Source organism: Phoca vitulina, unplaced genomic scaffold, assembly GCF_004348235.1.
Source record: "Phoca vitulina isolate PV1807 unplaced genomic scaffold, GSC_HSeal_1.0 scaffold37, whole genome shotgun sequence".
NCBI lineage: Eukaryota > Metazoa > Chordata > Mammalia > Carnivora > Phocidae > Phoca > Phoca vitulina.
In genome coordinates, this window is record NW_022589740.1 from 14391410 (window position 1) to 14419317 (window position 27908).

A 27908-nucleotide genomic window follows, 5' to 3' on the forward strand; every position below is an offset into this window, starting at 1 on the left:
CCAAGGTAAAATGCCCTCACACCTAACTTCTTTCCACGTACACCTTGCCCATCTTCCTTCAGACAAAAAGTGGCATCTTCATTTTGCTATTTGCATTTGCTTTCTGTCAATTATACGTGGCACCAAGAATGTTTATTTCACTAATCAGGTCGTCAAAGCAACATGGCTTCTTGTAGATAGATAACTTGATATAACTGTTAAAATCACTGAACTTTCATTATTTCCTGAATTTCCACTTCTATCGTGGTTTATTAGTCAAGGCCCATATATGAGTAGACAAAAAACTCAATAACAAATTTGCCCACCAAATCTTCTCCACCATCTTTTTTATTTTCCTTTTTAATGGACCCTTCACAAACGTTAGTTGCAGGATTCTTCAGGATAACTGTTTCCAACTATACTACTACAAACAGACAGACAAAACCCAGAAAAAAAATGCTTGGTGTCAGTAGGAAGATTTGGGGCCCCAAAGAGAAAGCATGATACTCACCTTGCAATAATTGAGTGTGTGCCCTCCTAAATGGCATGCATCTGTGAAAAAACAGTAGCTGCCCTACAAGAACAGGTTTAACAGATGAGGCTTCTACTTCTCCAGAATGGCATCGTCCAATATCCAGAATGGTATCCACATGTCACTATTTAAATTTAAGTTTAAATTTAAATTAGATAAAATTAAATTTAATTTTTAATTACATTTAAAATTCAACTCTTCACTCACACTAGCTATATTTCAGCTAGTGTGTATTTCAATAGCCACATGTGGCTTGAGGCTACCATCTTGGAAAGCGTAGAGCACATTCGAGCATCACAGGAAGTTCTGCTGGGGAAGGAGAGGGATGAGAGAGAATATTTTTAAATTATGGATAGGGTTGGGTAGGTTGAATCTGATCTTTTCTACAAAGCTTATAGCACTATAAAAAAAGGCACATCCTTGAAATTGAAAAGAGTTAAATTAAGACCGGTTTCCTTGGTAAGCAGCAAGATGTAAGCATAGAGAACTTTACAACCAAAAGATTGTAAGATAAAATAATTTCCAAAATGACTATGTTAGTTCTACAATTGGGTTCTCTTGAAGCCAAAAACCCATATCCAGATGTCATGTGTTGGTAAGTAGAAATCTTCAAAGAATCTGACTTTGTTTTATAATTACTCCAAAAAACTTCTGTTCCATTTAGAATCCCACAATCCAAATAAATATGAAAAGATTCCCAATATTTTGCATAAAATTGTTCCTTGCTAGTGTGGGATCAAGATGAGTGATAAGAGCGTATCGTAAGCAAATACCATCATTCCTGAATATTTATAAAGCACTTGTGATGTATACAGAATCATGCGAGTTTGAGAGCTAGCAGTTTAACAAGTGGCTGCCTCTATACTCAAGTGAAAATCATCAACAGAATAATTCAAGTTTGAGAGGGGCAAACACTTAAAATATGTGCCATTCTGATTAATGAGTAGTGGTAAGAAGAATGCTAATACTTGAAAATATAATAGTAATATGGCTTTTGTTAGAAATAGGCCTATGAATACAACAAAAATTTTTTTACAAATGGTGACAAGGAATTATTTATATATATAGAAAATGTCAGGAGGGCACCAGAACTTAGCCTTTTAAGGAGAGTTTTCAGTAGATTTATTTGTTCCATGTACTGGAATCCTTTTCCCCAAATATGTCACTACTTTTGTTACAGGAAGGGCACAAAACTGAAACACTGGCTCACCGAAGTTTCTGAAATGAATGGAAAATTTATTCTAAAATAGTATTATAGTAATTGTCAGCAACGTTCTTGATTTAGGATGAAGACGGATAATTCCAAAATGTAGGAGAGCTTTAAGTTATCTCTGAAACTATTTCAGTTTGTTCATTGACCTGGTAAGTCAGTACCTTGGAAAGGGCATAACTATTTACCATTGGGTTTTCAGAAGTTTACCAGGGCAGAGGTCTTGACAGCATACTTATTTGACATCGTTTGCTTTGATTATGAGATCTATGGTTAAGAGCAGATTTCTGGACCTAAAATTATTTAATGTAGGGTCTTAACTGGGTTCACTCATTCATCGGCCGCCGGCTATAGGTCCATCTGTGCCTCCGCTGAAGGTGGATAGCCTTGTCTGGAAAGATCGAGGTGGCTGGGGCTGGGCTTCACAAACCTTATCCTCTAGCAAGCTAGTTGAGGCACGTCCTTTTCCTGGTGAGATATTCGATCACACAAACACCTCTGAAGCCTCTGTTTGTGTCACATGTCTATCTCCCATTGGCCCCAAGCAGGTCGCATGACCCTGAAACAAGGGTGGGGCAGGGGGCCTGCGGAGAATGAAAGGGCCCTGCGTATTTGGGGGGGGGCGGGGAATAGGTAAGAGGAATCAGGGTCATCAATGCAATCAATCCACCGCAATGTATATTTCACCTAAATATAGAGTGTATGGAAATGGGAAGCAAGGTTTAAATAGAAAGGGTTTTAAAAAGAGACATTGCATTTATGTCTTCGTGAGAGAGGAGTTTGTCCCCAGTTTTTTTTTTTTTTTCTTTATAGATTTTAAACAAACAAATGCAAAACTATTCTACTAAAGTAACTCAGAAAGTAGATCTACTGCATGGGGCGCCTGGGTGGCTCAGTCGGTTAAGCATCTGCTTGAGGCTCAGGTCATGATCTTGGGGTCCTGGGATCGAGCCTCACATGGGGTGCCCTGCCCAGGGGGAAGCCTGCTTCTCCCTCTCCCTCCGCCTCTCCACCCTGCTCATGCTCGCTCTCTGTCTCCCTCCCTCACTCCCTCCCTCTCTCTCTCTCTCAAATTAAAAAAAAAAAAAGAAAAAAAGTAGATCTACTCCAGCCAAAATAAAATTTTGATCTATAATCGAAATTTTATATCCACCTGCATAGCTCTGTAATAAATGGCTGTACTGAACCTACATGAATGCAAAGAACAGGTTAGCAAATAAAGAAGGGTGTCAGTTAATTTCTTGGGGGGGGAAACGTTCTTCTTTCTGAATCAAAAGTTACCATGGTTTATTTTTTCTTATACAAAAAGTTTTTTCCCGAAGGAATTTATATGTATATAAAACATATAAATTTATTTATAAATTTATTTATTAACTTATTATAATGTTATAATATATATATGTTATTTGTAAAGATATAATATAAAGGTACAAAGAATGCTTTCCCTAAAATTTTCTTTAGAATATGGTCCATGGACAAACTGGAAATATCATAGCACATAAATGTGTGTCTGAGAAACAGAATCTAACAAAGACCGTTTCTCTACCAACAAAGTTAAACACAATGATCTAAATGATTCCAGACTCTCTAAAAATAACAGTTGAGGTGGTAAGGGGAGTTTGGTGTGAATTAAACATATGAATTGTCTTCGGTCAGAAAACTTACTATATAATCACCCCTTTGTGTTTCTGTTTAGACAGCGCCAGAACTTAGTCTTTTCAGGAGGATTAAGGGGAAACAGGAAGTTTGGGCTGCTCTAAATCCAGCCTTCATAGCCACAACCTTCCAGCAGGCAGGCAGGAGGAAGACACATGTCCCCACGCTCAGAAGTATAAGTGGCACTTCCATTTACTTCCTGCCACCCAGAACTTAGTCACATAGCTGCACCTGCCAGTGAGGGAGGCTGGGAAATGTGGTCTCCATTCTGAACAGCCGATGCTTAGATAGAATTTGGTAGCTCTGTAACCAGCAGAAGGAGATAATGAACATTGATGGAACCTGGCAGGGGACGGAGGTGTTGGGAAATGGTAGCTCTTTCACAGTAGGCAATCTCTTCTGGGGACTCTCTGTGCTGGAGAGCTCTTAAGCGCTTCCTCGTTTAGTTTTTCTCAGAAATTAAGCTCACCAACGCTAGTGACTGAATCCAGGAATCGGACCTGCTTCTACCTCCACTTTCTTCTTTCTACATTCTCTGGGCTCCCAATAACAAAAGGTGATGGGAGAGAGGGACACCTGGGTGGCTCAGTCCATTAAGCATTCAACTCTTGGTTTCTGCTCAGGTCATGATCTCAGGGTGGTGAGATCAAGCCTGGAGTGGGCTCCACACTTGTCCCTCTCCCTCTGCTCCTCTCTCTGCTCACTTCGCTCTCTCTCTCTCTAAAATAAATTAATAAAATCTTTTCTTAAAAGAAGGTGATGGGAACATTGTCAGGAATGAAAAGAAAATGGAAACTCAGAGGGAAAACTCCATGTTTGTCACAGTGCCCACCATTAACATGAGCTGAACGACGGAGTGTTTGATGATTCAGACAAGATGGCCCCTTGGCTTAAAATAGTCACAGCCTAAACTGGGAGTTTAGGAAAACTAAAAAAGCTTGTGAGGAAAAATGTCAATATCCATAGCAGTTCAGGAGGTTAAGCTCTCCTAGTTAAGAAACAATGAATTCAGATCAAAGCACCATCAGATTACTCTGTGACTACGTACAGAGCCTCTTCCTCCTTTTTCCTTAGAATGCCTGAGGATTTTTCCAGAAGAGATGGGCAATATAAAACTTGGGGGTGGTAGAACAAGAAAGGAGGGGTAACAGTGGGATCACTTGCCAAGCACTGGATATACATAACTGCTATTTTCCAAAGACTCTTCGAATTTGGTCCCAAAAGCAAACTGAAGACAAATGCTTACTTAAAATTGTGTTTATCACCCTGTGCCACATCCTTAGTCTTACCCAATATGCTATTTAGAAAATGTGAAATACGGGATGCCTGGGTGGCTAAGTCAGTTAAGCATCTGCCTTCAGCATAGGTCATGATCCCCGGGTCTTAGGATTGAGTACTGCATGGGGCTCCTTGCTTAGCGGGAGCCTGCTTCTCCCTCTGCCTGCCACTGTCCCTGCTTGTGCGTGCTCTCTCTCTCTCACACACAAATAAATAAAATCTTAAAGAAAATGTGAAATAATAGGACCCGATCCAACAATCTAGTAACCCTAGTGCTTAGCTGGGGAAGCTAAGAATGAATGTTGGTTGACATTTTTTTTTAATTTTTTTAAATTTTTATTTTATTATGTTAATCACCGTACAATACATCATTTGTTCTTGATGTGGTGATCCACAATTCATTGTTTTCGTTGACATTTTGTTTTTTAAAGATTTTATTTATTTGATAGAGACACAGCGAGAGAGGGAACACAAGCAGGGGGAGTGGAAGAGGGAGAAGCAGGCTTCCCGCCGAGCAGGGAGCCCGATGCGGGGCTCGATCTCAGGACCCTGGGATCATGACCTGAGCCGAATGCAGACGCTTAATGACTGAGCCACCCAGGCGCCCCAATCCTGGTTCTTTCTTATGTGTGGGGAAAAAAATCCACAAACCAAAAACTACCAAATAGTGCCTGCTATGAAAATGTCAACGAAAACAGGGGTGCCTGGGTGGCTCAGTCGTTAAGTGTCTGCCTTCGGCTCGGGTCATGATCCCAGGGTCCTGGGATGGAGTCCCACATCGGGCTCCCTGCTCGGCGGGAAGCCTGCTTCTCCCTCTCCCACTCCCCCTGCTTGTGTTCCCTCTCTCACTGTGTGTCTCTCTCTCAAATAAATAAAATCTTTAAAAAAAAAAAAAAAAAGAAAGAACCAGGATTATGCCTTCTAACTTGATGGCAATAAGAAATACATAAGTTTTGGGCGCCTGGGTGGCTCAGTTGGTTAAGCGACTGCCTTCGGCTCAGGTCATGACCCTGGAGTCCCGGGATCGAGTCCCGCATCAGGCTCCCTGCTCGGCGGGGAGTCTGCTTCTCCCTCTCCCGCTCCCCCCTCTTGTGCTCTCTCTCTCACTCTCTCTCTAATAAATAAATAAAATCTTTTAAAAAAAAAAAAAGAAAGAACCAGGATTATGCCTTCTAACTTGATGGCAATAAGAAATACATAAGTTTAGAAGAACCATGAGAGATGATGGACTCTGAAAAACAAACTGAGGGTTCTAGAGGGGAGGGGGGTGGGGGGATGGGTTAGCCTGGTGATGGGTATTGAGGAGGGCACGTTCTGCATGGAGCACTGGGTGTTATGCACAAACAATGAATCATGGAACACTATATCAAAAACTAATGATGTAATGTATGGGGATTAACATAACAATAAAAAAATTAAAAAAAAAAAAAGAAATACATAAGTTTTGACATTTCTTGGTAGCGTAGGGTTATTTCTCACTCTGCGCATAAACCAGTACAGAGCCTCCCGAGTCCCACCTTTCGCGGATGCGGGCTGCGGATGAACGCACTCTGCGGCTTCTGGGCGCGAGGACTCTGTGCATCTGGTGTTGGGCCTCGGGCTTGCCGAAATGATAACCCCAAGCGTTCTCCCGCTTTTCTCTCCGCCCCCCACGCAGCTGTGAAGTTCGGCAGGATGTCCAAGAAGCAGAGGGACAGCCTGTATGCCGAGGTGCAGAAGCACCAGCAGCGGCTGCAGGAACAGCGGCAGCAGCAGAGCGGCGAGGCCGAAGCGCTGGCCAGGGTGTACGGCGGCAGCATCAGCAACGGCCTGGGCGGCCTGAACAGCGAGGCCGGGGGCACGTACGCCAACGGACACGTCATCGACTTGCCCAAGTCCGAGGGCTATTACAGCGTGGATTCCGGCCAGCCGTCCCCCGATCAGTCAGGACTTGACATGACTGGAATCAAACAGATAAAGCAAGAACCCATCTATGACCTCACGTCCGTACCCAACTTGTTTACCTATAGCTCTTTCAACAACGGGCAGCTAGCGCCAGGGATAACGATGACCGAAATCGGTAAGTGGGAGGCGCCTCCCGGCTCCTTTTTGGCAATTCTGCTTTGAAGTCACCTTGGTCCTGTGTAGTATGGTCGTGGTCGTAGGTCTAGGTTCGATGGCTTGTGTGCGTGGCTTCTAGTAAAAAACACTATTTGATTTAAAAATGTTTTGTGATAAATGTCATTGGTCCCCTGCCCCATGATAGTTGATGTCAAGCGAAGGAAGAAAGAAGACATGATCAACAGGAAGATGCTATCTGTAAAGAACAGATGCTCTCTGTTGAATTTGGGTTCATCACTGAAGGAAAACTGTTACTGGTATAAACAGGAGAATTTCAGCAAGTATTCAGAGTGATACTATTCAAAATAAAATAGCTAAGGGATGTAGAAGCAGTATGTAATACCTGAATGAACAGGGCTCCAGCTCTTCCTCTAAGATAACTTGGGACTAGCCAGAAGCAAATGGTACCTCAGTTTCCTTCTTTTTAAAGGCAGAGGGGTAGACCAGAAGACCGCTATGTCTCTTGTAAATCTGAATTCAAGAATTCTACCTGGGAATAGAGTCTAAATTCCTGGCAGTGAAAGAGGGTAGTCTGGAATGTTACAGAACATATGAGCAACCAATAAGTTACACTGAATATTGCAGCTTTATTTTACCCTGTTAAGCTCAGGAGTCTATTAAATGTTTAACCAGTTGATCTCATTAACTAACTGCCATAAAAATATTGATGTAGGTTTAATACATGAGCCTCCTGGGTCATGAAGTTGCCTGTTAACAGTAGCCTAGAAGAGCTACACAAACAGTGGCTCTATCAGGCTTCATTGTGTTATTTGGTATGGGGGGGTGGGAGGGAAGCGAGCTAGGCCTCAGGAACCTTGGAGAAGCCTCCTCCTCATATCCTGCCCCGAGAGGTGGCAGAACCAGGGTCACTAAGAACCAGGCCACCTGAGTTCAGATGCTGACTCTGGCTTATTATTTAAGCTGGAGCCCAAGTTTCTGGATCCCAGTTTGCTCATCTTTCAAAAAGGAAAAGTATTAGTTCCTAGATCACACGGTCGTAGTAAGAATTAAATGAGTTCATACTTGCAAAACAGAGCAATGTTTGACACTCAGCAAGTGTTCAATGGTTATTATTTGCATGCCAGTCACCTTCTCTGTCTAAACTATGAGTAGGAGCCCAAAGCCTACGAGCGTTTTAAATAAAGTTGATGTGAACACATAATGAAGTACATGCCATATGTATCTTGGCTACTTCTACCATCTGGTTGAGGAAGATGTGATGTTACACAGTTACAAAACCTGAAACATTATGTCTCTTTTTTAGCAATTTAGCATGTGACAGTGAGTAAAGAAGTTGTTGACAAAGCACCCGCAATGACATTCACAGCTGAGAGATACAGAAAACTAAGCATCAGCAATCATGACAAATACTCATTTTTATTGCTACCCTTAACCTTGGTTTTTTAACTATGTCATAGGCACTTCACATGCATTTAATTTTCACAAACGTCTTATAAGTAAAAATATTCCCATTTTACAGATGTGGAAACAGAGGCTTAGGGGTGTCTCATGGCCTTTCCTGGGTCCTTCGGTTCCATCCAGGCAGTCTGATTCCAGTCCTTTTGCTTATCCATTACCCTGCTACCTGCTCTGGGTTTAATATCCACAAACTGCACTGTCAACCAATTGGGTCAGTCTTTTAAAGTGGAGTCGCTCCAGGTGCCTGGGGGACTCAGTCAGTTAAGCGTCTAAGTCTTGATTTCGGCTCAGGTCATGATCTCGGGGTTGTGAGATTGAGCCCCACGTCGGGTTCCACACTGGGCATGGAGCCTGCTTAAGATTCTCTCTCTCCCTTTCCCTCTGCCCCTCCCCCTTTATCCCTCTCTTAAAAAAAAAAAAATAGATAAAGTGGAGTCACTCAGTCTTTCCAAGGAGACATATTAAAAAGAAAAACAAATAGGCACCGTTTTTTGCTTTTATCCTCCTTCATATCTAAATATCTGAGTCTGGTCTTGATTTTGAATATACATATAAAACATAATGAGGCAGAAATTCATAATCATTGGGCAGTCTTCTGCCCCATACCCCAAAGGAAAGGCTTCTAAGAATTCAGGAACCACAATTTCTTTGTGATTTAGAATCAGTTGGAAGTATTAGGGAGAGAGAACTACAGCCAAAGCCATCAAGTCTGGGTGCGCATCTCCCAGTAGCTTTTCCTCTCTGGCCCTCAGGCTATTTATTTATGAACTGATGCATTTGGACTAGATGATTTCAAAACTCGTCCAGAGTTTCTACAGACATCAACACCCAGAAAGAACTAGCATATATTTTTCCTAACTATTTCTCCATACCATTAGTATTTAGGGATCTCTAGCTACGCTGTGAAGTTTTGGGGGTTTCTTCCATCAGACTTCGAGGGATGCAACTGGCTTGCCCTGCTGCTGTTCCCAAGTTTAGCAGGCTTCCAAACCTAAGTAGTGACTTGGTTCACATTTCGTTTGAACAACAGTGCCATCTAGTGGACACAGACTGCTGTGGGTGTCAAAGGCAGATAACCTATGACAAGCCACAGAATTGCGGTACACTGTTCTTTCTTGCACCATCCAAAAAACTGTCGCTCATGTCACTAAAGCACCACGTCCGCAGCAGTACCGTTGAGCAGAAAAGCATCAGTGGTATGGGATGGTGGTGAAGAACTCTGGTTCTAAAGCTGAATTGCCTGAGTTCAAAACCTGCCCTTTCCCGACAGCAATTTCCCTAATCTCTTTGGGTCTGTTGTAAACCTGGAACAATAGTCCCACAAGAGGGTGTTGATGAAATGAGTTAATGTTCATAAGTTCTTAGGAGGGCACCTAGCGAGCGTAAGCTGTACTATTATTATTAATGTAATTGGTATTACAATGTGATTCATATCATTATAATTAATAACACTAGTGGTTATTACAAGTAATATAATAACCTTTTCTTGAGCACCTGCGCTGTGCTGAGCAAGGTCCTCCGTTTAATTCTCATCACAGTTGTATTGTGCCTATCACGGAGGTAGCCGTATGTCCATTTTACAGATGAAAAAAAAAAGGCTCCAAAGTTATAAAACCTGTAAAAAAGCAAAATAAGCATGTGAGCTCAGGTCTGAGTAACATCGGAAGCCATTCTTTGGACCATTATGCTGTATGTCCTCCCACCAAACAAAGGGAACCCCTCACAAGTTAATTGGCATTCATACAGCAAAACATGCTCAGTGTTTGCTGCCTGTCTGCCATCCTTCTAGGTGGTACAAAGAGCGCCCAGAGTGAGAACGCTGACATTTTGACCTGCCTTGATTAATGAGCATCTATACTAATCTGGCTGGTGGCAAGCTGTCACAGAAAGAACTCTGTGCAGACAAAATAGAAAATCTGATTTTAGCCACATTCTCACTGGGTGAATTGAAGGCGATAGGACACTAAAGAATTTTTGAACATCATTCTTGGCTATTAGAAGCCCTGGTCTGCTTCCCCTGGTTTCTGAAGGAATAATGAACTGTGTACAAGCAGGCCATTATTCTGATATTGAGTTTATCATAAAAGCAGCTGTTTTTTAAAACCAGTTTTGGGAATAGTTCATGTAGAATATGGTCTTACAGCTTGGAATTAATTTAATCAAACCACATGTGTAAGAACCATGAAACAAGTGTATAAGCAACAGTAGGCTCGTCCCAAAAAGTGAGTTAAAGGAATGTCATGAGAGTCAGGAATATTCCCCAGAAAATCCAAGCTTATCTTTCTAAAAATATACCAAAGAAGCTACAAACTTCTTAGGTTTGTATGGAGAGAAGTATAGAAAATGCATGTTAGCCTTTTTGAGCCTCAGAGGTGGATAGTGAAGAAATCATCCCATTTTGCAGATGAAGAAATTAAGGGATTTCTCTAGAACACAGAGTTAGGTGACAAAGCTTAAATTCTGATGTAGATAGCTCTACCATCCTAGACTACCAGGCATTCTTTGGAAAACATATTTTTGAAATGTGCTAGGCCTTCAAGACCAGCAGATCACGGCTCCTGCCCTCACCAGCTGAGAGCCAGACATGAGAACAAACTATCGCAATTCAGTGTGTCATATATTGTAAGTCCTGGACATGATGGTAGCACAGAGCCTCCTGGAGGTGAGGGAGATGGGGGTATTGCTTACTCTGAGCCGTATCTCTTAACAGGAATGGTTTATTCTCATGGTCTTGGAAAGAGAAAACAAAATGCGGGTAAACAAACAGAAAAAATATGAAACATTTCAAGAATTATATCCTTGGGTTTCTCAAAATCCCGTAGGAGGAAAAGTCATGAAATAAGACAAGGACGAAAGTAAGCTGCAAATTAATATTTAGGCAGGAGTATTAACTGGGCTTAGCTGGAACTTTATTTCAAGCTGGCGTGAGGATGTGTTATATCTTCGGGGATAAAATTTTGCAGTTGTGGGTGGCAGGGAGAGGACACGGGCTAACGGATCCCCAGCGAGCGAGCGAGCAAAGAAGGAAGGGGAGGTTCCTGTATGTGCTCCCCACTGTAGCTCTTAGATGGGTTGGGGGATTCTATAGGACCAGTACTTTTAACAAAAGCTCATTTAAGCTCAAAGATGATTGGCAGCATATCTGCGAGGTACTAGACAACAAGACAGTTCAAATAGCCAAACAATATGCTTTTAAAAACGGGGGGGGGAGGGGAATCCATCAAATTAGCTGTGAGGCTAAGTGGATAAATTACCTTTTACACACATCGCCTGAATTTGCTGTTGCTTTTAGTAATTTTCTCTCCAGATAAAGACAAAGAAATGTGAATTCCTTGGTCTCTCCTATATAATCTTAAATATAGATTTAATTTCCTATTTCTTGTGTGCTCTGTTTATGGAGCCTGGAATTTTAAGCATAAAAACTAGACATAAACCTTTTTTTTTTAAATTACCTATTCCAGAAGCTGAGTATTACTAGAGGAGATTACATAGAGATTGGTATGAAAGTGACCTAGTCCCTTTTACTACTACTGAATTCTATCAAGTCTACATAGAAACATAGAAGATCTCACTAGCGTGCTTTATTTGGGAGAATTCTATCAACATTGGTGTTTCACTTGTTACTTATTAAGAACCCCAAGCAGGTGCTATGGTCTTAAGGTGGCACCTTTAAGGGCATATGCTTCTACGGATAAATCTTTTATAACTGCTTAAATCTATCTATGCATATTCACATGTATATTTAATAAATATACATTTCTCTATGCATAATTAACGACTCGTTCAGAAATGGTACAGAGAATAGAATTCAATTCTAGCTACATACTTCCTTTGTCCCCCAGTGGCACCAGTGACGAACACAGGTAGGCATGTGATTCAGGAGCAACTGTCCAGTAAGTCATTGAAATAAATAAAAATAGACCAAATTAGTGAGAAAAATCATTCAAGCAGCATGGGGAAAGGAAAGCCCAGTGCCTTTCGTTCTCCCTTCCTTGCTTTGAGGGTAGACATCTTGGGAACTTCCACTGTCCTCCAATACCTCTTGTTCCCCCCACCCCTGCCAACCACAGGCCCTTTGCAGGCAGTTTAGGGACCATATATTGGAAATCCTTATTCCACATACTAGCCATGTGAACTTGTTCAAAATTAGTTCAGCTTTCTGAGGTTCAGTGTCTTTGTCAGAAAAATAAGGTGGGTTGGATTAAATGACGTTGAAGGATTACGATTCTCCCACCTCCTGGTGGGAGGTTTAGCCCTCTATACAAATATTCCCTCTGTTGTAGCCACTTCCCAAAGACAAGGATCGGGTGGTAGAGAGGAGGGACTTACAGGTAACTAGGCTGTTCTGCAAGATGCTCCAGTCCCTTGCCTCTGGTTCTCCCCAACCACACCTCCCTCACAGGGAGGAGGACCCGTGGGGTGGGATGACCCTATCAGTGATAAAGTTAATAAGCACAATCAAACCAGAACTGTGCACCAGCCTCTTCTCTCCATCCACCCTCCCGAAAACAAAACAAAACAAAAACAAGAAACCAGATTAAAATGAGCATCAAAAATCACCAGAGACAGCTCAAGAAGAGGGTGGCAAGCAATCTCCAAATACCCCGAGTTCATGTTCATTCAGTGTAAAGGATGGGATACTGTACAGAAACATCTTCAGGGTAAATCCGCCTGTCCTCACTGGCCCGCTCCAACCTGACTACCTCCCTGAGCCTCTCTTGTGGGAAAAGAGGAGGCTGTAAAATGAAGACATGTTCTTAACTGCTAAGGGGCCTTAGCCTTAGCCCCAGGCCTCCCAGGTTACCTTGGGCACTGGAGAGAGTCTTACTTGACTCCTCCGAAATTTTCACACCCCGTTGTTCTTTGCCACCTACAAAAGAGGCTGCTATTTCTAGAATCCTGCTTTCTATCTCAAGAGAAATTTCCCAAATATGGGGACTGGGCTAATCAGCTCCAGTTGTCACATTTCTGGGATCTCTACCATGGCCACACTCTTGTATTAACTAGTCCATGGCTGTGCACTATTCTAGGGTGTCCTGGGACAAAGAACTGTAGTTCTTTGCTAGGGTCATTCAGATCCGTATCTTTCTAGATATCCTTTAATAACCTCACAAAGATGATCTAAAATCACCTAGTGATATGTTGTAGCCGCTCTAGTTCCAAGCTCTGTGCACTTACTGGAGTCAATGGCATGATGTATACAAAAGCACTTTGTGACCAGCAAGGCTCCAAACAAATAGAAAGATGGTTTACATTATAAGCAATACAAAGATACATGCTCGGGTCAAGTGCTTGTACATGTATGCATATTAGTCGCTACGTGCTTTACCTATATTAATACAGCTTTCCTAATGTGCTAGCATTCACTCCATTAGGTAAATATTCTAACTCACCTTTTCTGTTTTGAGTTGAAATTGCACAAAACTGATCTTCCTCAGTGGACTTTTCCTAGAGATACTAGTGCAGGATTAATTTTGGACTCAGAATTCAGAACTTCGTAAGAAAACTCTAAAATCTACCAACAAGGAAGGGAGGGAGGGAGCAGGGAGGGAAGGAAGGAAGGAAGGCGCTACTGAGAAGCTGTCAGAAAACCAGTTCCACTTTATACCCTGAATTTCAAAAGCCATGGTAGATATGAAATATTCTGCAGTAAGGAAGAGGAAGGGAGATTTCAAGAGGTTCTGCCTACAACTTGTCAAGGGGGGGAAGTGTTGATGCTTACGAGACAGCCTCTGAAACAGCCCCCACGGTCAAACAGCATTTCGAGTCATTACAAGCTTTGACACGCTCTGGGCAGGAGCCCTGAATTGCTTTTCCACAGATGCGGGGTGGAGATGTACTGTTTTATCCACATTTCCACGCACCCATCTTGGGAAGAGCTTGGTTAGGGCTAAAGTACCACGAGGGCCGTCGTGGAACACAGAAATGTCATTTGATGGCCAGGTCCCCGGACGTGAAGGCACTTTGGTGTTTACTGGCATAGGACACAACCAACCTGAGAGGCTCTCCCTGTCAACAGGCACGGGATTTACTCCTGTGAGGTTTACCAGCGTGGGGGGACCTGTGGGAAATGTTCCTTGCTGGAAAGACTTTTTTCCTTGTTTTATTTTTATTTTATTACTGTTTTGATTTTATTTTAGTTTAGAAGGATCTAAACTTTCCTGTGGCAAAATACCTTCAACCCTAAGGAGAAAAAATGTACTATTTAAATTTGAGCCATGTTTCTAAGGTCCATTGTGGAAATGCTCTCTTGTTGTAGGACGACTTAGAGCTAGACTACTTAGAAAACACTTATTTTAAAACATTAGTCGCCTAAAGGTATTATTTAAGGAATCGTTACTTTTTTAAATTTAGATTAAATGTTTGAAAATGTAAAATTTACCTCCCAAGATTTCCTCTGAAGTAGTTCTTTTTAAAGGTCAGAAGTGCATTGACTAAATTTCCAGAAGGAAGAGGGGGATTGCTTCAGTTTAAATTCACGGTCAATCCATAGGTCAACAAAATCTAAATAGTAAAAGTCAATCCTGATGATGGCCCTGAGCAATTTTCATAATTAGGTTTTCATCATTTGTGACCCGCTAATTGTCCTTCGGGTAACGTGTGGAGGCGTAGTCTTTTAAAGAGAATAGGGAAAGATTTTAATGGACTCTGGTTGCATTGCTCTTGTTTGTCCCATCTGAGACTCTTCTGTCCTCTTACCCTCTGTAACTCTGCAAGACTTCCCCCTCATGAGTCAAAACAAAGAGAAATTCTCATGGAGCCCCTCAGACTCATGTAGCCATGTTTCACACAGCCCTTAGAAGATGTCTCTCCTGCCAAATCCTTCTGTAGATAGAAGATCAAACCCAAGGACACTAGGACTTTAAGATGTTAAGTGACTTCCCAAAGGGCACAAAGTAAAAATCTGAAGGGGTCCATGTTGGCTTCCTCTGTCTTACAAGATAGCTCCCTTTGAACTCATTAGTTCCAGGACATTGAAGTAAGTTGATGTTTCCTGATTGTTCTGTGAAGGAGGTCTTTCAGTATGAAAGTTAACTTTGAAATGTAATGTTTTCATAAAAGATTCTTTCTCAGTGTTATTAACTAGTTTGAAGAAAGGGAACTATAATTTCCCAAAAGTTAGACATATACATTATCACAATAAAACAAAACACTTGTGATCCCAGATGGCTTTCCATTATTAAAGTATTAAGGAAGAAAGCACCCTCTTAGATGGTTCATCTGTTTTGCTGCTTTGTGATGCTTTTTTGTTTGGCTTATACTCTGCTTAGACACAAATGCTAATACAGATTCTTTCAGTTTTTCTTTCTGCTTTACATTGTGCTTTCTTACCTTCTATTTAAAGTGCTCTTTGGGGCATTTGGGTGGCTCAGTCGGTTAAGCGTCTGCCTTCAGCTCAGGGCATGATCCCAGGGTCCTGGGATCGAGCCCCGCATCGGGCTCCCTGCTCAGCGGGAGGCCTGCTTCTCCCATTCCCTCTCCCTCTGTGATCTCTCTCACTCTCTCTCAAATAAATAAAATCTTTAAAAAAAAAATTTTTTTTTTAAATAAAGTGCCTTACCTGAGCTTCCTAAAATTTAAGAAATAGTAACCATTTTTATTAACCATCCATTCACTCAGTCTTTGCCTAGATATTTTTATTACTTGTAGTAATAGTAATCTAATTTTTTCATTGTTCTTCTCTGTGTTCATATTTCATTGAACTGTGTTGATCACCTTTTCGTCATTTTTTATAGTTAATTACATAATCTCATATTTATTTAATATAATTTTTCTGAAGAATTCTAAGAACATTTTGGTTCAGGTCTACATGAAGTGAAAATCTGTTATATCATTTTTTGATATAATAATCAGCAATAGAATTTGTATGAAAAGGAGATCAGAAGTTATCTTAATTCACTGGTGAGGGAGTAATGGGTGGTTAGACCATGAAACTGCGCCAACAAAGGAGTTATAGGCTATTTATGCTCCCCAACTCCTTCTTAAAAGAATTTGAGAAACTTAAATGCTAAAAATATATGACTTTCCTATTGAGGCTATGCATCACTAATAGGTGGCTGTTTTAAGCTTAAATGTTATTGATGTTTTTATGCTAACAGGACATTCTATTTATGCCTAAAAAATAACAATCTCTAAATAGAGAGTGGAAAAATCAGAAAGGTCTTGAAATTGACACTGTCCTCCCTGACAGTCACCTATTACACCCTAACCAGTGCACTTGTTCCATTTAATGACAGGAAACTTACAAAACTAGTAGGCTACCGTCAAAAAGACAAAAATGCGCACTTGGTTAAATGTTTCACCTTTCAACCAGTTGTTCTAATATAGTTACTGCCTCAGAGCGTGGATTCTGAGGAATCTTGATACTCTGAAAACCTAATGCAGGCACTTAAAACTTGCCTTGAGCAAGTCCGTAGAGATATGCTGGCATTAATTCAAAGTGAATCCCCTAAGAATTCCACTTTCACACCAGTAGTACAAACGAAACAGAGAACTGAGTGGTTCTCTAGATCCTTAAGGCAAGCGATAAATTAAAAATTCATTAATCATTTTGATTGAGGCTGAACTAAATAGTATTTTAGGGAGAATACTTCCGAGTTTAAAAGAAATCCCTTGTGGAGGAAAATGAATAGAGGGTATAGTTCACCAAGAAGAAACCATCCTTTCTTATGAAAAAAAAAAAAAAAAAAGGAGGGGGAGGAGGAAGAATTAGGAAGTTCAGATGCAACCCCTCTCGAGTGCTATATATAGCGTGGAGTCTCAGCTTTCTCTCGCCTTGGTGCAGTTGGGCCACGGGTGCTCTTGGTAATAGCACGGAAAGCAGCAGTTTTTAAAGATATACTCAACTTTCCCCGCTCCCAGGATGTGGGATTCTAATGAAACCACCTGTGTAATCCATGTCAGAGATGCTGCAGCCTTTGGAGAGCACCATTTGCTGAAATGTCTAGTGAGAGCTAAAATAAGCCCCTTTGGTGGAAAAAACCCGCTGAGTGGTTGAAATCAGAGCTGCAGAAGGTCACTTGCTATTTTAGAAGCTGCAAGCTGGTCCTCATTTTATAGCATTACAGTTATAAACAAGAAATTGTCACCTTACTTGTCAGTTTACTTATTTCTCACCAAAATATACACACGTAGTCTTTTTTTCTACATAGAATTAGGTAATTTGGATGATTTGTTTCCAAACTTCGCTTTGCTCTGCAGATCAGTACGTATGCAAAATTATTTTTCATGTATTTCTTTAAGGGTTACTTCAAAATGTTATTTTTACATTGTGTGATATGTGATCTTTAAAACTCCATTTACCTTTGTGAACTTTATCATATACATTTCATCCATCTCTAAATGCGTTAAGGAAGGACTCTCTTCTGACTTCTTAGATTTATTCAGCAGATCACAATGAAGATTGATGAGGATGGGGGAGGGGTGTGGAAGTCCTTTAAGTCTCAGAGAAGAGGGAGCCAGTTCACTTCTGACATTATTTAGATACAGTCCATTTGGAAATGGAAGAAGGAGGTTAGTTCCAGCCCCAGGGTTCTATAATTTTTGCACACACTGTTGAGAATTACCATCAATTTTATTCTAGCCTTCCCTTCAAAAATTTAATTTTTCTCTTATTGCCCACATCGTAAGTGGATTTAAGATTACCCGTAAGAGTTCCAGGGAAGTGTGACAATTTTAACAATATTTTTTAGGTTTTTTTTCCATCAAAAATGATCAAGTATATTTGCTTTATATCAGTTATTTCCTAAGCCTCTTTATTGGGATATGATTGGCGTACCAAAAGCTATGCATATCATTAAATATACAACTTAGTGAGTTTGGAGATAAGTAGTCTGTTAGCCACAGTTTGTGCCATAAACATTTCCCTGTATCAATTATTTTAAAGATTTCTAGGATTATTCTTATACTTGACTTGGATGTTTCTGTCTCATAAAGTCACTTAATACGAGGAGTTACAAACTTTGCTAGTCGGTTGTAAGTCTTACGTTCCAACAAGCCTTCCTTCAAGAAAAGTATCAGGGTCAAAGTCCAAAAGCAAAACAGCAATTTTACTGGGGGGGAGGGGTGTGGAGATAAAGCGAGAGCTAGACGTTGCTCGTGAAATTAACAAATAGAAAATAAGGCTCATGGACTTGACATTTACCTGTAATTACACACCCAGTTTTTCTTCACGGCATCAGTGTTTGCATTTTATTTACCTCATCGTGATTGAAAAGAAATGACTAGACGGAGCATTTAAGATTGTTTTTCTCGTTCCTTGACATCATTTTATTAGCTATCAAAGCAGCTCCCGTACTCTTAGTGAACTGGACAAACCTCTATCTCACTGAACATATACCTAGTCTTAACTCCTGAGACAATGTAGCTACGTCTTTATAGCCACTTAAGAAACTTCTAGCCTCATCCCTGATCTCAGGGAGAACAGGTTAGGGTTCATGGACATTGCCCCTGAAGGCGGGAGACCTTCCCCTCTGTCAGCCATCTGGGCCATAGTCCCGTCGAAGCCCTCATCCCAGCTCAGTGCGGTGGGCTCCCACCTGGACGTGTGCCGTCCGCAGCCCAAGCTGGTTAAAGAATCCGATGAAAACTAGGCTCTGACCAGCAAGTGCAATCCAAGTCCAGGAAACGGATGAAGGGTGTGCGATTGCCCAGAAAGATTCCATATCCTCTGCTCTTTTACCTCAGTCTCTTTGTCTGGACTTCTCATGCCGTCAGTCCCTGGAGAGGACTGAGTGTACTATTACCTTTTCTATTTTTCCAGGCAAGGACTCTTGAAAGTTCCTTTGGCTCCTAGCAGGAACTTTGCATACTGCATTCTTTGTTGCTCCCTTTGTCCCTTCTTCTTAAATCCTTCTCCCCTTTTCATAACCGCAGACTCTCAGTGCAGGCAGACCATCTCCTCTGATGGCCGTGCATCTTTCTAATGGACAGAATGAGCCCTCAAGCCCTGCTCCCAGGGGCCCAAGTCTAGCTTTACCCTGTGGTTTATTGACCTGCAGCTCGCCTTTGCATGGCAGACTCGCGGGAGAACGTGGAGAAGGGCCGCTCCACAGCTGCTTCGCCTTCGTTGATATTTATAACTCTTACGTCAAACAGACGTTTACTTTTTATTTCTCGCCACAAGGGTGTGGGAAATAATAGTGCACGTTCCATGCTTGACCTCAAAGCCATTGGCGAGTGCTTAGGCTTTAAGATCATCTAACACAGGACAGTATAAGCTTTCCAAAATCCTTTGTGGATTCCAGAAAATGGAAGAATAGGTGGGTGGATGGATGGACGGACGGACGGACGGACGGACATTTTCAGTATTACCTTTACTAACTCAACATTGGTTGAGCACCTTCCATATTTAATGCTCTCTGTCTCTCACTGCCACACATGCTGGTCCTGGGCATCCTGCTTCAGAACTGTCTTGTATCCAGAGCCTCCTCCTATCTTGCTTGACTTCGCACCCCAGCCTGATTAATCTCGCGTACTCCCTCATGCCCCTTCATCTTCTTTGCCCTGGCTAAGGTCACCTTTGTAAAACAAAAACCCGACCGGGTCACTCTCCAGCTCCACAGCCCCCCCCAGCTCCCAAACGATAAAAGACCCATGTTCCTCGGCCTGGCTCGCTCAGCTGTTGAGTCTCTGGTGCCAGTTTCCATCCCCGGTCTCATTTCTCCCATCCCTCCACGCACTCTATGCTGCCAACACGACAGAGTTCTGGCCAGAAAGGACAGCCCTGATTTCAAATCACCGTTTGCTGGCTCTATAAAAATGGCTCTAGAGTCACTCACTCTTTCCCTCAGTAAAAGGGAAATTGGTTGTAAAAGGTGAGGCTTATAAAGAGCAGAAATTATCTAGCTCCTAATAGCTGTCCGTCTGTGCCCTTGTAAGGTCAGTCCCTCTACCTGAGGTGTGCCTCTCTCTTTGCCACGTGACGAGTCCCCGCTCAGACTCAGACCAACAGGCTGCTTCTCTCTGGTTCTTTTTCTGCCTCCCCCAGACTGAGTTAGATACGTTCTTCTTTGGGCCCCCACATAACTCAAGGGCATTTAGTATGTCATGATATGATATCTGATATGATATATATGAGACTGTAAGACCCTTTAAAAAAAGACAATGTCGTTTTTAAAAAAAATCTGTACCTTAACCTGGCATATAATAGCTTTTGTTGAATGAATATACGAAGGCACTATGCTGGGCCTGCAGTCCAGTTCTTGAAAAGCACACACACAACCTTGAAGGGTATGGAACAAACGGATCCCCACAAATAAGCACAATGCAAGTCTGAGCGGAATTAGACTGGAGTGTAACAGCGGCCGACCCCTCTACCTGCGGTCACAGAGAAGCAGGGAAAACTCCGCAGGGAGTGGACCTCTGAGCTGAGTCCTAAAGCATGCGTGTGGATTTTACTTCCAATTTTGCTTCACCTGTCTGTGTATTTATTATGCCCACCTCTCCTTATGCCCTATAGGACCCCAAGCTTTGGTGGCAGAAGGCTAGAGATTTTTTAAACCTTGGCCAGGAGTTCCCAGGAGATGGCATAAAGGGACAGATGAAGCGTTTTTCATAATGCAGTTTTTTTTTTTTTTTTAAAGATTTTATTTATTTATTTGAGAGAGAGAGAATGAGAGACAGAGAGCATGAGAGGGAGGAGGGTCAGAGGGAGAAGCAGACTCCCTGCCGAGCAGGGAGCCCGATGCGGGACTCGATCCCGGGACTCCAGGATCATGACCTGAGCCGAAGGCAGTCGCTTAACCAACTGAGCCACCCAGGCGCCCCCATAATGCAGTTTTGAGTGGCCCTTCTAGTTTTGCTTGTAAACCCCGAAGCCTGTAACTTACTGACAAATCAGCATATCTTTGAAGATGAAAACAGACTATACCAAGAAGATAAAGGTTTGAAAACTAGAAAGCCATAGAAATCTTGTGTTTTCATTATATACTTAGGAAGAGATATGTTTTTTTTAGATTCTAAGTAATTAGACTGCCCAAGTGAAATTGAAAAATGATGAACCATGACATACCAATCTATTTTAATATGATGTATAAAGTAATTCCTGCCCCTTTTTTTTTTTTTTACAACATAGGATATTCAATAAAATTTTGAATATAGGATTTTTAAAGGAAGGATTTTAGAATTTGATGAGCAATGAGAGTCTAGAAATTCATTCAGCTCAATGCTGAATCCAATAGAGCATAACTATAATCATAATTTAGCATTTTGTAGCATCTTCAACATCTAGCACTTAATGGTTCTGATTGAAAAACTCTAATAAATATTGAAATATCTTCCTTCAGTAGAACTGATTGCAAAATTAAATATCCCTGTTTTGTGTCCATTGGAGACATCACATTGCTTCCCTGATGACAAATCCTATAGAGTGTCCCAATAATGATCACTGTGGCTAGCATTTATTCAGTGTTCATAATGTACCAGGCAATGAGCTATACAAGATTTTTTATTTGGCAAGCTCATTGGAGGCACAAGCTTACATGTTTCTATTCTCTACACCAAAACTCAATATATTTCACGCCACCTATACCAGAAGCTTGGCGAGGTAAAAAGAAGGTACCTCGGCACCACTTTGGGCGTTATCCTGTAGGAATGAAATATGGCTATTTAGAACAGAAATTGCATTTGAAATTGCATAACCTGAAACACTAGAAAAATTCTATTTCTGTATGAGCCAAGAACAGTTACTAGGCAGAAAAAAGATTTGGTCATCTTCACTCTACTCATCCCGCCCATACAGAATCCCTGTGTACTTTGGTTCCCAAGATCTCACACTATTCATATGTTCAAATAGCTGAGGGGATTTTGAGGGAACCTCCTGCCTACTCTGTCTAACTTTAGGGGACTCATTGCAGGTTTTTAAGGAGATCTGTTATGTCTGGTTCTATTGTTCAACTTCCATACCTCCAAACCCAGAATGTTCAGTATTTAAGATACAATATCAAATACAATTCATTTGAGATGAATGGCCCCAAAAGACTGATTTTGTTTGTTCCTACTTTTTTATGAATGTAATCATTTTCTCATTTTAACCTTTTTAAAGAGAAATTTCATCTTATAAAAAATTAGAAAGGAGAATGTAATGGTCACTGTGACCCAACTTCAATAATTATCACCTCATGAGTCAATACCATCTCATTTATATTCCCTCTCCCATTATTTATCATGTAAGATATTTATATGGTTCCAAAGTCAAATCTACAAAAATAATATCGAGCATCTAGCCTCTACCCTGTCCTTCTACTCTCTTCTCTTTCCTCTGTAGAGAACTTATCTTTTTAGATTATTGTTTTATCCTCTCTTTAAAAATATAAGCCAATAGAGTTATATTTAAATTCCCCCATTCTAACATAAACAGTGGGAGTCTAGTGATTTTCAAAACATTTTAAAGTCTTTGGAGTACAAATGTCGAGTGTTAGTGGTCTTCTAGGCCAAGAAGCAGGAAATATAGTCATTTGTATTTATTTTAAAAATAACTATTTGAACATTTTACAACTTGTAAAGCCCCAGGTTTGTGACCAAAAGGGGGAGAAAAAGGCAGCAAATTTTGATTAAAAGACTGGAAATTGAGGGGCGCCTGGGTGGCTCAGTCAGTTAAGCATCTGCCTTAAGCTCAGGTCATGATCTCAGGGTCCTGGGATCAAGTCCCACATCTGGCTCCCTGCTCAATGGGGAGTCTGCTTCTCCCTCTGTCCTTCCCCCCACTGTGCGCGTGCTCTCTCTCTGTCTCAAATAAATAAAGTCTTTAAAAAAAAATGAAAATTGAAAAAAAGACAATAGTTAGGAGATACATAGGTGGATAGTAGTGTTAAAGACACTAATACAATTGGAGTGTCTCCAAAGGGATTCCTGTAGTAAACATTAACAGCTAGTTTATTTGCAGAGTGGGAATTTATTCATAAACCCTCAAACTGGTATTCCTTCTCACAGATCGAATTGCACAGAACATCATTAAGTCCCATCTGGAGACATGTCAGTACACCATGGAGGAGCTGCACCAGCTGGCATGGCAGACCCACACCTATGAAGAAATTAAAGCGTATCAAAGCAAGGTACTCTGAGAAAATAGGAGACTGCTTTTCCTGGGATTTCTCTATTTCTGGCTTTCTCAAACCTCAGCATTACTGACATTGGGGTTGGATAATTCTTTGTGCAGGGACTGTCCTGCACATCATCCCTGGTCTCTACCCACCAGATGCCACTAGCAATCCCCTCACACAGTTGTGACAATCAGGTGTCTCCAGATATTGCCAAATGTTCCCTGGGAGGCAAAACTGCCCCAATTAAAAAACACTGCCCTATTTGAGGGGCCAGGGAGACTATGTCCACATCAGATGACTTTAGGACTTCTCATGATGGCTTCCGGGGGCCAGGCAAGGAAGAGAAACAATTGAGAAATTGTAGCAATAATAATAGTTGCAAGTTTACACTACCAAGATATGCAATAAAGCATCCTAAATGTTTTTTCTTACCCTACATGTTAAAAAGGAGGATAACTCACCTCATATTATTATTATTTATTATTATTATTATTACTTTGTATCCATTTGAGAAGTTTTTAAGAGAAGGAATGTGCTATTGTTATATAGTCACATTACTTTCCTTTGGGATTGAGATCCACAATTACAAGATCTACCAGTAAATGAAATTTTAAACAAAATACAAAAATGTGTCTATATCTTAACATATGCGGGTCTCCTGGCTTGGTCATTCAGTAGAGCATGCTTGATCTCAGGATCGTGATCTTGATCTCGGGATCGTGAGTTTGAGTCCCACGTCGGGTGTAGAGATTACTTAAAAATAAAATCTAAAAAAAATATGTAAATGAATAAATGTATGATTATAACATATTGATTTTTCTCCACGGGGACAATTAAATCTTACCCCTCTTATATAAATGAGACAAAATGATTATTGTTATGATCAATAAAAAGCAGAATTCACACACTTGGATGTTTCCCGTTCCAAGGAAAATAATGCAAGGATCAAAATACATTTCAGAGATTCTAAATTACTTAAGAGAGTGATTTGATTTGAGGTCTTTCCCCATGAAATTCTTTTTATACCAAACAGCACTCTCCATAAGTTCTGGAAAAAGAACACAATGTAAAAATCTTACAAGTTTAGTGTTCATTTAGGTGCCCATGAACATGACCGGATCAAAGCCTGGGAACGAAATTACTGCTCCTCAGTGCAAGAGTTTATTTTCCCAAAATGGACTAAGAGCTTGAGCTTGTTTAGGGGAAGAGGAGGGGAGAAGAGCAAAGAAACTATAAAGTTCTATCTTTACATATTATTTCAATGCTTCCATTGTTTTAGTCTCAGTACATTGACAATTGTGGTGTATCAAGGTTCGAACAGGTCCAAAGAATGTGTTAGGAAATATCGTCTACCTCTTTTAAAGGAACTGGGTACATTCTGGCCTTGGGTAAGCACCAGTAGGGAAACCCTATTTCATGGACTCTCCACGTTGTTCTTTGCTCCATGTACATTCTGTGTTTTCTCTCTTGAAGTCCAGGGAAGCGCTATGGCAGCAATGCGCCATCCAGATCACGCACGCTATCCAGTACGTGGTAGAGTTCGCCAAGCGGATAACGGGCTTCATGGAGCTCTGTCAAAATGATCAAATTCTACTTCTGAAGTCAGGTAAGCAAGGACAGGATTCATGGGGGGCCTGTTGGAGACCGGGATGTGGTCAACCCTTCCCTCAGTGTTGGTTCTGGAAAATCATCCTTCCAATATGTGGTTCATTTTTACCACCCACACTGTCCGCCAACTCCCAGAGGAAACTCTCGGTAATAAAAACGCCCTGATACTCATTCAGTTCCCCTTTGAAGTCAAATACAATTTTGCTTATTGAAAGTAGAGCTATTAGTTGCGGAGGTTGAGATACCCAGCCTGACAGGCAGTGCGAGTAATTAGCGTGTCAAGGTGGCTGAAATGCTGAGCTGGCTCTGAAACGCGCTACCTGCCTTCTGTTGGGGGGAAACATCCAGGCCAGCAGCACGCTGCCTCTGAGGTCATTTCCCACTTTAATGAGGATAGCCTGCAGCCAGGATATACCCGGAGAAACTCCCTGAGCTCCAATCTTCCCCTCCCCTTCTCTCACACATGCTCTCTGACTCACACACAGTCACTTAGGAAAGTCTGCGCGTGAGTGACTTCGCAGATGCTATTACCCAAACAGGAAACAAATTTTCTTTCTTGACCCCCGCCCGCCTTTGAAAATAGAAAATAAGAACCATCATGGTGTTTGTTAAGCTTCGTGGACCTGGGCCATGGTAATGATTATATAGACTTGTGTGTGTCATAACATACTTTATGTATGTTCACGTTTGCTCATGCCATCTCATGTAGTCTGGTGACATTGGTATTATTTCCATCTTATGGGAGGACGGGAAGATTCAGAGAAGTGAAGGGCTTCGTTCAGTATCACAAAGCCAATATGTGGCAAAGCTGCCCTTTGAACTTGGGCCAGGTAGAATAGTTAGAAGTTGCTGCGCCGCTTTACCACATGATTAAAGATGAAACAAACCTTGACTCGAACTTGAACTTGGTCTATCAGTTATCTGTTGCTGGGTACAAATGACCCCGAAGTCTAGTTCTAACGACAGTCATCACTGACTTTGCTCCCAAAACTACAATGTGAGTGGGGCTCATCAAGGGATGGCTTGTCTTTTGCTCCATGTGTGGGTCACTGAGGCGACTTGACTGAGGGCAGCAGGACCCCCTCACATGGCTGGCAGTGTGTGCTGGTTGAGTCCCGAGTTCAGCCAAGGCTCTGGGCGGCAGCCCAGCTCCTATCCATGCACGTCAGCCTCTCCACAGCCTCTCATAGCATGCTTGCTAGGTTTCAAAAGCTAGCACTCCAAGAGAACAAGGCCAGAGTACAGAGCATTTTCCTGGCTTAGCTGTGTTATTTCTACCCCTCCCTATTAGTCAAGGCAGCATGACGGCCCACCTGGACTCTAGGGTAGGAGTTGTGGATCCTCCTTCTTGATGAGGGAGTGGTAGGGCTCTTGAAAAGCATGTGGGATGGAAGATACTTTTGTGACTCTCTTTGGGAAAAAAAAAAAAATCTGCCATATTTGGTATGTGACCTTGCGCTCACCTCTCTAGATGGCAGTTCCCTCATTTGCAAAATAAAGCGATGGAGTAGAAATGATGGATTCCAGACTTACAATTGCATTGGCAGCATCGGAGGGGCTTACTGACGGTTCTGAGTCATAGGCATCGTCCGGAGCCCATGGATCGGAATCTTCTAGAAGGGAACCCAGGTCACTGTATTTCTAAGTCTCAGATACAACCAGTCCATAGATTGCCACTGGAGAACCACCAGACCATATACTCTCCTGACATCTCTGCCTGCTGTAAAAATGTTGACTCTAGTATGAAGGGCAGGGTACTTAACCTCCTTAAGCCTCCCGGAACTCACCCGTTAAAAAAAAAGGGGGGGGGCTAATAAAACTCACCTGAAATGGTATTGTGAGGAGCAAATAAAATAACGAATGTAAGGGGCCAAGGAAAGTGCCTTCCACCTTATAAATACTCAATAAATGGTACCTGTTACTGTTTTTGTCAGAAAAGCACTGTTTTAATTAAGATGTACAAATCCCCTTCTATGTGGGAGCCCCTGTGCTAGGTGACATAGAAGGGAAAGCAAAGAGAAATCAGCAGATCAAAGAAAATAAGACACAGACCTAAATATTAAGTGGCAACATAAGAAAGGCACCACGGATACCCTGGCGAACACCATGGGCGTAGTCAAACCCCTGTGTGGTAGCTCCTCAGAACGTCAATAAGTGTTCAGAGGGCAAAACAAAGGCAGCAACTAATTCAGTAAATATTTAGGGGCGCCTGGGTGGCTCAGTCAGGTAAGTATCTGACTCTCGGTTTCAGCTCAGGTCACGGTCTCATGGGTCGTGAGATGGAGCAGCGTGTAGGGCTCCGCACTCAGCAGGGAGTCTGCTTGAGATTCTCCCTCTGCCCCTCCCCCCACTCATGCACTCTCTCCCTCTCTCTCAAATAAATAAATCTTTTAAAAAAATAATAAAAATAAAATAGATATTTAGTAAGCACCTACTAGGTGCCAGGAACTTTTCTAGGTCCTGGAGACATAATAGTGAATAAAGTATCCACAGCTACGTATGTGTGCAGACAAAGGTCCTGGCCTCTCTGGGCTAACAGGGAAGTCAGAGAAATGCTAGCAGCAAGGTTGAACAAGTTCCTTCATGTTGAGGCTTCCCCAAGCCTTCGACCTGTGAATGTTGATTATAACTCTCCGAAGTGAGATCATATTCAGCATTTTGCCAAAACTCATTTGACCAAGAAAACTTCATTTCAAAGACATCAGATGTCAGTCCGGAGCCCATGGATCGGAATCTTCTAGAAGGGAAGATTCACCCTCCAGAACACCCTGAAGGAGTCCCTGTGTAAAGTCATCCTGTGCTGAAATATGCAAGGACTATGGTAGAAACCGAGGCAGGGAGCACGTGTGGCCGATAGCAAAACTTCTACAAAAGTGAACAGGGTGGACTTCCCTGCTTCAAAGCTCCTTGTGAATTCACGAGGTGGAACTACCTTTAATATTAGTCAAAAAAAGAAAAATATGTATGCTTCCCAAAAAACATGTAGTTGCTGCCCTCCATTTTAGCCACCTTTACAGTCTATGTTACCTTTAATTCCTCACACAAGCACGAAGAGAGCTTTATTTTTTACTCGGGAAGGAATCTT

The 27908-nt window shown here is 41.7% G+C and overlaps 1 protein-coding gene across 1 annotated transcript in view; it reads left to right on the forward strand.

Moving 5' to 3' along the window:
- Positions 1-27908, forward strand: part of RORB (RAR related orphan receptor B) — a 185648-nt gene that overhangs the window by 138088 nt on the left and 19652 nt on the right. The window contains exons 4-6 of the mRNA XM_032427637.1: positions 6313-6714; positions 23106-23227; positions 24689-24821. Coding sequence (XP_032283528.1) covers positions 6313-6714; positions 23106-23227; positions 24689-24821 — 657 coding nt within the window. The remainder of the gene's footprint in view (positions 1-6312; positions 6715-23105; positions 23228-24688; positions 24822-27908) is intronic.